Source organism: Hirundo rustica, chromosome 18, assembly GCF_015227805.2.
Source record: "Hirundo rustica isolate bHirRus1 chromosome 18, bHirRus1.pri.v3, whole genome shotgun sequence".
NCBI lineage: Eukaryota > Metazoa > Chordata > Aves > Passeriformes > Hirundinidae > Hirundo > Hirundo rustica.
The window spans coordinates 2559245-2571701 of NC_053467.1; the positions used below are offsets into that span (position 1 = coordinate 2559245).

The 12457-nt window shown below is 41.8% G+C and overlaps 1 protein-coding gene across 3 annotated transcripts in view; it reads right to left on the minus strand.

Moving 5' to 3' along the window:
* The window catches only part of TBCD (tubulin folding cofactor D), a 113969-nt gene that overhangs the window by 18072 nt on the left and 83440 nt on the right, over nt 1-12457 (minus strand). For all 3 annotated transcript variants that reach the window (XM_040081437.2, XM_040081436.2, XM_058422891.1), the window contains 6 exons: nt 10078-10196; nt 9569-9660; nt 8681-8821; nt 4211-4294; nt 2248-2406; nt 823-961 (listed from right to left, as the gene is read on the minus strand). In XM_040081437.2, coding sequence (XP_039937371.1) covers nt 823-961; nt 2248-2406; nt 4211-4294; nt 8681-8821; nt 9569-9660; nt 10078-10196 — 734 coding nt within the window. The remainder of the gene's footprint in view (nt 1-822; nt 962-2247; nt 2407-4210; nt 4295-8680; nt 8822-9568; nt 9661-10077; nt 10197-12457) is intronic.

Consider the following 12457-nt stretch of genomic DNA (forward strand, 5'->3'; position numbering starts at 1 on the left):
TCCCCTTCCATAAAACCTCTGTTTCCCAGCACCTTTCACTTTTCTATCAGTTTTCTTGACATAGAAATCTTAATTAGAAACACTCTTAACCACTGTTGGGGTGCTGACTCACAGCCTCCTCCTCCTCATGTTACAGGACCACTGGGATTTAAAGACTTAACTGACAGTCCAAAATATTCTGTTACCGATCTGATATTTCTCTGTGGTTTCATATTGAACCATGTCCTTACCCCTAAAATTGTCTCCTTATATTTTACATCTTTGGCTACAACAAATCAAAAAATGTTACAAGCCAAATATCTGCAAACAAAGGATTCTGAAACCATTAATGCAAGTTGTAATACAAGGACAGAAGGATACACTAAAATTTTAAGAAAGTAGGGAAAATTTTGGCAGCATAGCAGACTGCCAAAGCCAGTGATAAAGAGATTGTTCATGCCAGAAGAATGAAATAAGGATTGCAAAGCTCAGAGGATTGAGGCAGACATTTGAATGATACTTCTTGGTAATGGAAATTCTGACATCTCGCTGGTATTCTATTGGAAAATGTATCAAAAATAAGTAAAAAAAGAAACCTGCGCAACTGTTACCACCTAAATAACAGTTAATACAAATGAACTGGCTTTCACCTCACTGGAGAAGAGCACTGAGCTGAGGAGCTCCTCTGATCCCAGCAGGGAGAGCCAGCACAGGGCTGGGATTTGTGGGGCCAGGAGACGAGAAACAAAGCGCCCTCACTCATTCCCTGCACGCCCAGCAAGTCAGGGTAAGGATCCTTTTGCAGAAGGCCACGGGGTTTAGAAGCAGGAGTGGTGCTCTCACCGTGGTCTCTGTGAGTCCCCCCACAGACACAGAGAGCCCCAGCAGCACGTGGTACTGGTAGGCTGGCAGCCCCAGCAGCTGCGTGATCCGGGGGAAAGCTTCCGACGCCGCGTTCCAGTTCAGAGTCTCCTTCTCCCACCTGGAAAGAGAAGGAAAAGAAGCATCTTGTGTGGGTGCACTGCTTTTCCTCTCCTCACATTGCTCCTCCCTGCCAGTGAGGAAGGTCTCTGAATTACCGAAATATCAAATCAAACATTGGTCTTTTGAGCATACGGGGAAAATACAAATCAAAGCTCCAGCCACTGCCAGTGAAGTGAAGGAATCTTCAAATCCTTGTTCTGACCCAGGTAAGATGTGAACTGCAGCTTCCCTTCCCCAGGCACTTTTGCCTACGTTCAGAAAACAAGTTTCTATCGGCAGTTCCATTCTGTGTTCTCTCCCACCAGCAGCTGATCCAAGGACAGAGCCATCCCCAAACACTGATCCAAGGACAGAGCCATCCCCAAACACTGATCCAAGGACAGAGCCATCCCCAAACACTGATCCAAGGACAGAGCCATCCCCAAACACTGATCCAAGGACAGAGCCATCCCCAAACACTGATCCACTGATCCAAGGACAGAGCCATCCCCAAACACTGATCCAAGGACAGAGCCATCCCCAAACACTGATCCAAGGACAGAGCCATCCCCAAACACTGATCCAAGGACAGAGCCATCCCCAAACACTGATCCACTGATCCAAGGACAGAGCCATCCCCAAACACTGATCCAAGGACAGAGCCATCCCCAAACACTGATCCAAGGACAGAGCCATCCCCAAACACTGATCCAAGGACGGAGCCATCCCCAAACACTGATCCAAGGACAGAGCCATCCCCAAACACTGATCCAAGGACAGAGCCATCCCCAAACACTGATCCAAGGACAGAGCCATCCCCAACACTGATCCAAGGACAGAGCCATCCCAGGAGAGGCCAACACACCCTCCCAGCCCAGATGGTGCTGATGATCAGCACAGACAGAGCACTTGCAGTCACAGCAGGCTGAGGTTCTCCCAAACACAGAGCTGGATGCTCCTCACTCCCAGCAGGTATCATAATAACCACTCAGGAATGAGTTGCTCTCACTCTTACTTTAATTAGAAAGTCCATCTTGGAAAACTACTGCAACTAGAGCTTGGTTAAAACAATACAATTCATTAAAAATGGTCATTATGATCAATGTTTTCCAGTTGAGGAAAAAAATATGTTCATGCATACTCCTAGGACGATTCAATGAAATTCTGACAAACAACATCAAATATTCCTCCATATAGATATTGGGCATTTGAGCACAAAAATTACATCAGGTTGCTTGGTTTAGGTGTAACTGTGTGCATTTATCTTTTCCTTTCCTTGGTTTAGGATATTTTTCAATACCTTACCTTGGAAATATCCTCTCCAGCTCTGCTCGATGAGGGATGTGTGGAACTGGAGGTTGGTCAAAGTGCAAGAGAGTGAGGAACACAGACCCTGCATGAGCTCGGAATTTATCGATTTTTTCAGCTGACTGTTGAGCCAGCCAGCACATAATCTGCTTGCAGCTATAAAGAAGAAAACAATTCATCAGAAAATTTAAGCAGCAGAATGTGCATTTAGATTTAAATTGTTTCAATTAAATGAGTAAGAATGATCCTGCTAGGAAAGAACTCTGGTTTAACTCTTCAGAATGAACATAGAAGTGATTTAAGACATCCACGTGGTGACAGAATCTTGAGGCTTTATCTTCCACAGATCAATCAATCAAAAACCAGCAGGACATTAATGTTACAGAGTATTTTCTCCACCTTTTACATATACTGCCCCACCTTTCACCCAAAAAGATAACAAAGTGCTTTATGGCTTGGCTGAACTGCTACATTTCAGATGGAAATAGAGCAGAACTTTGAGAAAAGCACATTTTGAAGTAGAAAACTGCACATGGAGCAGGGGACAAGGTCTCTCCTGCATCTCATATATCCCAAGTAAATCACTTCTTCAATTGTGGCTAGTTTTTAACACTATCCTACTTTGTTCATGTTCACAACTCAATTTTCAGCTGCAGTACTGCATCCCACAAGGCCCTTTACCCTTCAGAAAGGGACACTAATGATGACAAAAGCAGCTAAAATTCCTTCATTCCTACACCAAGGCCTAGAATATTTAGAAAATGGGATCCAGCCGGCAGGAATGCTTTCCTCAGATCCATGTGGACAATTTGTGTATAAACAGATGAACAGGAGGAAGGCCCTGAAAATGGGCACCAGTGAGCAGTGTGTCCTTAGAGAATCCAGTACTTTCCTTCCAGGTGTCCTTCAACATTTGGGTTTTTTTTTAAATTAAAACCCAAACCATGAATAAGTTCACCTAACCATTGGGAAACTGTCTACAAATACCACTATCAGGAAAAGTTTTGCTGCTCAAGCTATGTTTTAAAAATGGAACTTATTATTAAAATCTTTTACTATTAGGAGTACTGCGTCATGAAATTAAAATAATTTACACTGAGCTCCTGATTTTTATTTCCTTACTAATAATTCTACAAAGCAACAAGTCCAAACTCATGCTCACATTGGTCCCATTCCAAGTTGATGATGTGATGCTCTGGATAAGCGAGCAGGTTTACTTTTTATTTCAGGGAGCACTGCTGGGAAGCACCACAGAGGTGGCAGGTTTAGCCCAAATCCCACAGCTGTGCTGCATTACTAAGGTGGGATTGCCACCCAGGTTCTATCAACAAATCTTTCCTTTCCTTTTTCCTTTCCTCTCCCTTTCCATTTCCCTTTTTCCTTTTCCCTTCCTCTCCCTTTCCTCTTTCATTTTTCCTTTCCTCTTTCCTTTTCCCTTTTCCTTTCCTCTCCCTTTCCTTTTTCTTTTTCCTTTTCCCTTCCTCTCTCTTGCCTCTTTCCTTTTCCCTTTCCTTTCCCTTTCATTTTTCCTTTCCTCTTTCCTTTTCCCTTTTCCTTTCCTCTCCCTTTCCTTTTTCTTTTTTCCTTTCCTCTTTCCTTTTCCCTTTCCTCTCCCTTTCCTTTTCCTTTTTTCCTTTCCTCTTTCCTTTTCCCTTTCCTCTCCCTTTCCTTTTTCTTTTTTCCTTTCCTCTTTCCTTTTCCCTTTCCTCTCCCTTTCCTTTTTCTTTTTTCCTTTCCTTTTCCCTTTTCCTTTCCTCTCCCTTTCCTTTTTCTTTTTTCCTTTCCTCTTTCCTTTCCTCCTCCACATCTGCCTGGGCTTGGCGCACTTCTGTCCAAGTCCTGTCACACCTACTAACAGAGCGAGCCCCGAGTGCCCAGGCACTGCACCCCTGCAGGAATGTGGATGAGCACACCCTGGATGTATTTCTAAGAGCCAAGACAGGAGCAGCACAGTACGTACACGCTGGCGTGGATTAGCTCTGCCTCGTTCTGCACCAGCAGCAGCGTCACTTCCATCAGGCTGGTCATGGCAGCTTCCCGCACCCTGTGAGACACAGACAGAGCAGAGCAGCTGCAGCAGCACTTATTTCAATAAATACATCGGCATTTATTTCAATAAATACATCAGCCAGGTGAAGACACCAGCAAAAATTCATCATAATAAAACCAACGTCCTCCGAGTTCCCGTATTTTGGGAGGACAAGGAGCGTCCCCTCCAGTCCCACTCCATGAAACAAAGCTCACATTGCAGCCAGGGTCCAGCAGCCACCCCTGCCCCTTCTTTATTTTAAGAAGGTTGAAAGTGATAATGATCACTACTATTTTGTGTGAGTAATAATATTATGTGTAAGTAGATGTATTTAAACTTAAGTGCTCTGTCTGCTCCAAGTTATTTTCTGAAAAGGCCAACACACACTTTGACAGTCAGATATGGAACACTGTCAAGACTGTCACATTCTTGTAAATTTTCAAGCTTAATACTGCCAACGTTAAAACCAGGCGGTGACTCAGAGTGGCTTAAATGTCTTTGCTAAATAATAACTAACTGGATTAAATGTTTGACCAAAGTAACACTAAGTTGTGCTTGAAGTGAGTCTTATCTAGATAATGATCCGTTCTCTTCACAACCTCTAAATACAATTAAAAAAAATCATTTCAATTAAAAAAATAATCAATATACTTGTTTAAAACCACGTCTTGTCAACCCATGAGTTCTAATAGTGGTTCTTTCCTTAAGACAAGGGCAATACCTCAGTGGGTTACATGACCCTGCACAAGACCAGGCCCAGCATGTTCATTAGTAATTCAGAGTAATGGCATCCTTTCTCAATAATATTTTTTTTAAAAAGGAAAAAAAAATATAAATATTTGAAAAGGTCCACCAGCCTTTTATGAAAAGAAATACTCCTCTTGCTGATTTCCAAAACAACTTGAAAAGAGTTGCAGGTGCACTCTAAAACTGGGCGGGACATTTGTTATAATGGTAAAAAAAGGTAAATTACATCATTTTTTCCAAAGCAGCTTAAAACAAGTCTGGCAGTCTTTCATCAGGGTTATGTTTTACTAGTTTTTTTCTATCATATCTGACTTGGATATTCATGTCTAACACCTGTAGACAGATCAGACATGTCCCAGCAAACAATCTGTCAAAAGAAAGGTAAAGTTTGCATATGCAGAGTAAAGTTGGTGAAACTTTCCCACAACTCTATTAGAAAAAAGACAAAAATTACACAAAAAAGACATGATCTCTCCAGAGAAACAGCATTTCTCTCCATATCTTTCCATCTTATTCACTGCTTTAGAAGAAATAGAATGAGAAAGCACTGATATTTGAGAGGCCACAAAAGCCTGCAGCAGCCAAGAGTTTGCCATGAGAAAGGATTTCCCCCGCCCCCTCTGGTTTCCATATTTCTTGACTTGATTTTTGCTGGAATTGCCCAAAGCAGCTCAAAAAAAAAAAAAAAAAAAGTATCTGGTGCTCAAAGCACATTTGAATTTTAATGGATGTTGGGAATTTAATTTCCTCAGGATTTCTTTGAAAGTCCACTATGTTTTGTTTTGAAATGAAGACGCAGATGAAGGATAAACAATAATTGTGGAGAGCTGCAGTGGGAGCGCTCAGATGTGGAAGTTGAGTTGAATACCTAATTACACTCAGCCAGGTCCTCATCTTCAGTATCTCTCCTGGCTTTGGAAGCACAAAGCTCAGTATTCTCTTCCTTTTCTCTGCCTCTCGACCCTGTATTATTGCTCTTGCATTTTCTGTCAGCTCCACCCAGCCCTGTCTCGTGTCAGAGACACATTCACCTCCCTCCTGCTTCTCTATCAGCAGGGAGAATGTGCTCCTTCCTTGTGCAGGCTGGAACGACCTGCTCCTCATCCTCACCAGTCTGCATCCTCATTTCCTCTCCCAAGGAAATGTCCAACACCTCCTGAGCTCTGATTTCGTGCCCTGTGTTACTATTTCCCCATTGTGGGACGATTTTACCCGCTGAGAATCTGGCTACCTCTACAGAGAACAGGGAAAATCCAAACACCAAACCTCAACTACAGCTGAGAGCAGTCTGGATTTGTGCCACGAACTCCTCCAACACGTTTGTAAATATTGCAGTGAAGTGCTAAAGGGATGAGGCTCAGCAGCTACAGAAGTGATAACGCGGCACAAAGCACCTTTCCTCTGCTTTGTGCTGCAGAGCTGACACTTCCCTTCCTGCGCAAAGACAGAGAAGCAATTTACAATTCTTGCAGCCCAGGCTGGAACTGCTGAGATCTGACACTGCCAGTGGCTCTCAGAGCACAACCAGCAAGGTCTGACTGTGGTTTGAGTGTTCCCTGCCCACGATCACTGGCAAGGAACAATCCAGCATGGGACTCATTGAAATAAAAGCACAATCGCAGCTTTTGTCCCTACACAAGACAAGAGGTGGTTACAGGCTGTGCTGCTGCTCCCATCCCATGTGGTTATTAAAAATGTGCTTCACAGCATCTGCCCCGTTCAAACCTGACCAGGAATCCTGGAAAGGAGAATGGCACTGTAATTAAATCTTCTTTCACGTTTTAAAGCAAAACTGGAGCTACCAAAAGAAATAACGACCCTGAAGTTAAGACTGAGTAGGACAGAGCTCTAAATAAGGCATAACAAAGCTGAGCCTAACCAAAATGTTGCCAGGTTGGGCAGCACGTGTCACCATGCCTGGCCAGGGACAGGCACTTTCCTGGCCATAAACCACTGCTGAAAACATCCTTCAAGGAAGAAGGCAGTGACTGTCCAAAGCATTTATTTCCTACAAGCACTCTGCACAGATATGATTGACACAATCCACTCAAACGTGACTCAGCGCTGTTGGACAAGAACTTCTTCCACAAACTGGGAAAATAACAAAATGTTTTCAAGCAGCAGGATTAATTCTTGCCAGTACTTTTCAGGCATTTGTCCCTTCCTGCCTGGAATGCAAAAGCAGAGCCAGATACTAGATCTGAACTATCAATAGGTTGTTAATTTAAAATCCTGAACACACATCTCTGTACCCTGAGATACTCCATGCAGCTGTCAGACAGGTCAAATACATGTATTTTACCACTTCATTAGCATAGCACACAAACAGTGTCACCCACAGGTTAAACAGGGCTGATTCTTTGTAGCTAAAAGCAACATTACTCTGCATGCTTTCAAATTAAAATTATGGATTTAGACAATAAAATTTAGCGGCCTTTATAAACCCAGCTTTTTACTCAAAATCAAGTGCCAACAAATAAAACACAACTGAAATTACTCTATCACATTTATTTACCGAGCTCATGGCTTCTTTATACTGAGTGTTACTGCTCTGAGGCTTCTACACGGCATCAAAAGCATTTTAAAGCTGCAGATCCTGGACTTATTCTTGAATTAGGATAATTTAATGCTTTTTATTAACAGGTACTACTTCAGGCTGGGCATATTTTGCTCACAAATACGTGCAGAAAAGCACCCTGACAGGAGTAAGTTTTGTTTGTAAGATCCATATTTCCATGCTATCTAATTCCACAGCATGGCATGAATAACATGAACTCTCCATGTGCTCTCCCATTCAAAGCTGGCAGGAATTTCCAATCAGTAAATTCTGGCACATCCCAAATTAGAGCTTCTTTGGAAATGAAACACAAACCCAAAGAAGGACACGAGCCCTTACAGTCATGAATTTTGAAATTTCCAGATCTCTGAAGGAACACAGAGCATTCAGAGGGATGCAGTGTTACACACTGAATCTTCTTTGTATATTAGGGGACCTTGAAGACTGAGGAATGCCATGAAAATGAGACTGCTATAGACCAAATATTACTAAGATCTTATTAATCTTATTAAGTTTATTAAACTTTATTTATCTGTGCTATAGATTTCACATCAGCAGACATATTCCTATAGATTTATGATTTATTCTTGCAGTCTCATATCTGAAATCATTGAAACCCTAAACTTACAAAAGATTCGGTGATGCTGCAGCTCAATTTGAGTTTTTATTCCTCTCAACACGTTGTGTAGCTGCTCCCTCTCCTGGCAAAAAACCCCACAACACGAACGTGCAGCAGGAGAAATCAGGGAAGACCAAACGTGTTGCTTCAAGTAAAGAGAAGTTTTATGTTTTAAATCCCTGTTTTGCAACTGAATACGTTCCGAAAAAGGAACTAAAAGGAAATAATGTCACCCACAGAACCAGAAAAAAAGCTTAACTTTGGTTTTGAATGTATCAGCCTCCATATTCCCAACGTCTGAGGAAGGACAACCAAAACCTCACCTTTCGCTTCCTACGTCTCTTCCTGCTGTGCATTCCTAATTCCTACCCGGCTCCAATCTCCAAAGGCTTGGAGCTCTTGTTTCGAAGAGGTTTTGAAAACACATCAGGTTTTCAGTAGACACCAAAGCTGGCCCTGGATTTTAGCCCCACCTTACCATCCTCCAACATCCCCGCGGCTGTCGGTGGTGTAGTCGGTCACACCGGTGAGCAGCGTGGCGTAAATCTGATCGACGTTATCCCTGCAGACATGCTCCTGCTGGGATCCATCTCCCTCCACACCCACTGTCTGGCAAACCCTTCAAAAAACAGAGGAATAGAAGGGATGGAAGGTAAGGTCAAGCTTTGTTACGTTGTTGAATAAAATTCCCAGCGCCTGTAACGTCCGCTGCAGATGGAATGAGGAATATTTCTGTGCCGTGTTTGACCTGAGGATTTCTGAGCAGTGTTTGGGTTCAAGGGAAGATCTCAGCAGGGAAGTGAGCTGCTTTCACATCTGTAACACTGCAAAAAGGAACGTGCTTCAGTATCTGTCAGTTCCTGAACTCTCCTCAAAATGAAATCAGGAAGAAGGGCAAAGGGCCAACACAACGTGCATTGAACATGATGTTAAATTTCTTTACCCTGAAGACACAGGGTTTTAGCAGTGTAACAGTTTGAGAGCATAAAATATTAATGTATACTATTAACTGCACGGTGACATTCAACATTCTTTTAAATAAAAGGCACCATTTCTTTAAATCAATTCAATTTTTTTAAGATTGTGGAAAAAATAGATATTCTACCCTCTCAGTAAAGCTCAAGCTGCAGCCCATGAGGAAGGCAAACATTAAAATATACACTAGGTAGTCAGTTAACTGATAAAAAACTGTCAGGTGTGTGGTAATCCTCTGAATCAAAAATAAAATGAGTAATGGATCTGCAGTCAAGATGTGTGTGTGTGACACTGTAACTGATTTCAAGACTCATGCTCCCAGCTCAATGAACAGGAGAAAACTTCTACAGAAAAACTGAAAATCAGACAAAAGCAGGGATGAGAAACCTACTTTGCAATTGCTATTAAGGCATCTCTCCTGGATTCAGCAAAGCTCACATCTTCAGGGGAAATTACTGTCACTTTTTTTAGACCTTCCAAAACCTGAAAAAAATACAAAGATTGAGATACATAAATCCAAAGCGTGTTTCACCATGCTACATTTAGAGATCACAGCAAAATGAATTCAAGCCTGTATGAAAGAACCAAGCAGGCAGCAGGGGCTGGATTCTCACCAGGAGTGGCCTGAACACCTCTCCCTTCCCCTGGACCAATGTCCCAGAGCAAAGGGATAATTCAACCTCTGGCTTGGCCATTAACACTACTAAAGCAGGACTAAACATTAATTATCAGAAACTATGGCAAGGCTCCACTCATGATGATTTTCTGTACATTAGCATTCAAACCCCTTTGACAAAAGACCTTTAATTATCATCGTTATTATTTATTTGATTACTGTCACAGGTTTCACTCCAAATGCCTCGTGCCCTCTTCTCATTTACAATGATCCTATTTTCTCACCTGCTGGAGCCTGCCCTTCAGCAGAAATCTTGGAAGGGCCCCAAGAGCTCGTGAGAAGCCACAACGAATCATTTCCTCTGCGTTTTGTAGTTCTGAAACGTACTGTGTCACCAGCTCATCTGGAGAAAATACAATTGCAGCGTGAAAAGCAACCACCACATCGTTAGAATTTCGTATTTGGCTAAGGAAAACAAAAAAATAAGGAAAAGATGTCCTAAACAGAGCAGCTGGAAAATTTTGTAATTTGTTAAACTAAAATGCGGAATACCTTCACTTTCTACAGGAAAAGGATAAAAATTTTAAGATGCTCACTTTTACATTAATGCATTCACATTTTCTGTCTAAAAATCTGACTTTGTATTTAGACTAAGCCTACCATTTCAGAGAGAAAAAAGACAAACTTCTGAATTTTAAAGAATAACCAAGTTTTAGACATCCAAATAATCAGTATAAGCATAAATTTCTGAGTAAGCACAGGGGAGCAAGTTCTTTTTATATTTACAGGTCAGTATTTTCTATCATGGTAAGTGTTCTGTGTTAGACAGGAGATCCCCAGGTTTGTGAAAGTCAGTTATTTTAAGAAACAAAATTTCTTTTTATTTCCCCTTAGGAAACTCCTTCATGGAGCCCTTTTTAAGCACACACAGAGATCATACCTAAACAGGGAGATAATTTCAGATCATTTTTCATAGAGACATAAATGAAGGTGGCTGTTTTGGAGGAGAAAGCTCAAGCAGAAATGCAGGACCCAGTGGGGACAGCGGCCCTACAAAGAGCAGCAGAGTCAAAAGGCACAAGAATAAGGCACAAGTACCTAAAGTGGTACCAAGGAGAAAATGAGCGTGTATGAAAAAAGGAAAAGTCAGGAACAGGTTCACACTTCTGGTGCAGTCTTGATCTCAGGTTTACAGACAATACTCCCTCGGTTTTCACACTAAACTCTCCTGTAAAATGCAGAGAAAAACAAAGTGCTCCAGAAAAGCTTCTCTAAGACAGCTGCAATAAACACAGCTCTGACTCAGACAAGAGCAAGGTGGTCTTATCGATCCCTTTGCTGCAGAGACACTTCTTAATCCTCAGAGAAAAAGAACCAGAGATGCTGGGATGATTACATAATTGTGCCACTGCTTACTGTAATCTAAGGTTTAAATGGTTGAGCAATATTTGCTAGAGGAGGAAAGAAGAGTTGCCATAAGAAACTCCCCATTCATCATAATTCATGGCTGTTTTCTTTCAAACCCCAGTGCTGTGGACAGGTCCCAGCTCGTCCCTCCCATCAGGGGCTCAGCTCCCTGGCCAGAGGTGAGCAATACCTGCAGATAAGCACATTTATTATTTAAAACTTCCCAAACCACCGGGGTGTTAGGAGTCCTGAGGCCACAGGAAGATGCAGTGTTTGCTGTGACAGCAAGAAGATCTTAAAACAGTGAGGCTGTGACAGTCTCCACTGTGAGTGATGGAAATTTCAGACTGACATTTTAGCCAAGCAAACAAGCAGCTCTTTACTTATAACCACTCAGTAATTACGGTGGAAAGTGTAATGCAAATGTTAATATTCTTCTAAGAGCCTTCAGCTTCATAAACCAACAGGGCCTATGAAGTGTTCTGCAATATTAATTCCACACAACCCATCCTGAAAGAGTATTAAAGAGAAAGTCAGCAAAACCAACCCGGAACACATTAAGACAGGAAAAGAAAAAAAAAACAAAAAAAAAAACCCAAAGAGAAGGTCAAAACAAACAGTGGCAAAAGTAGTGATTCAGTAAAACTGCAGCCTTATAAGGACAGATTGAGAATGTCAAATTGCTAAAGCACCTTTGATTGGTGTTTCCATTTTAATCATCTAGCAACAGTGAAATGCTGGTTAAATTTTACCAAAAGCTTTTTTTTTTTTTTTTTTGCCTAATCCCCTTGATCATGTCCAGACCTGCTTTAAGTGATTTATCTAAGGCACTGTGCTGAATGTCTCCTGCACTGCAGCTTCCACACATCCCCACATCCATCACAAACTGCGGGGAGGACTTTTACTGCTGGATTTCCATCCCATAACAGACAGGCATGAAATGTGTTAAGTTCTATTGGTACAGAGATAAAATACACTCTTTTTTTGTTGTTTTTAAAAGATGCTTGCACGTGTAATGGCATTTCTGCTATCATGTGTGCAGTTCAGTTAAAGCCAAATAAAAGGGTACTCAAGATGGAGCTGACCAGAGAGTTTTCTAGAACAGAAAAATGGTCAATTCACAGTTCTACTTCAGAAAAGTCTTGAGGAGAAATTTTATCTGTATCTACAGATTGGACCTAACTGTATCCCTAGACCATCAAGGCCACATTGTCATGGTCCCTTCAAGCACAAGCCAGATGAAAAGTTAATCTAAAA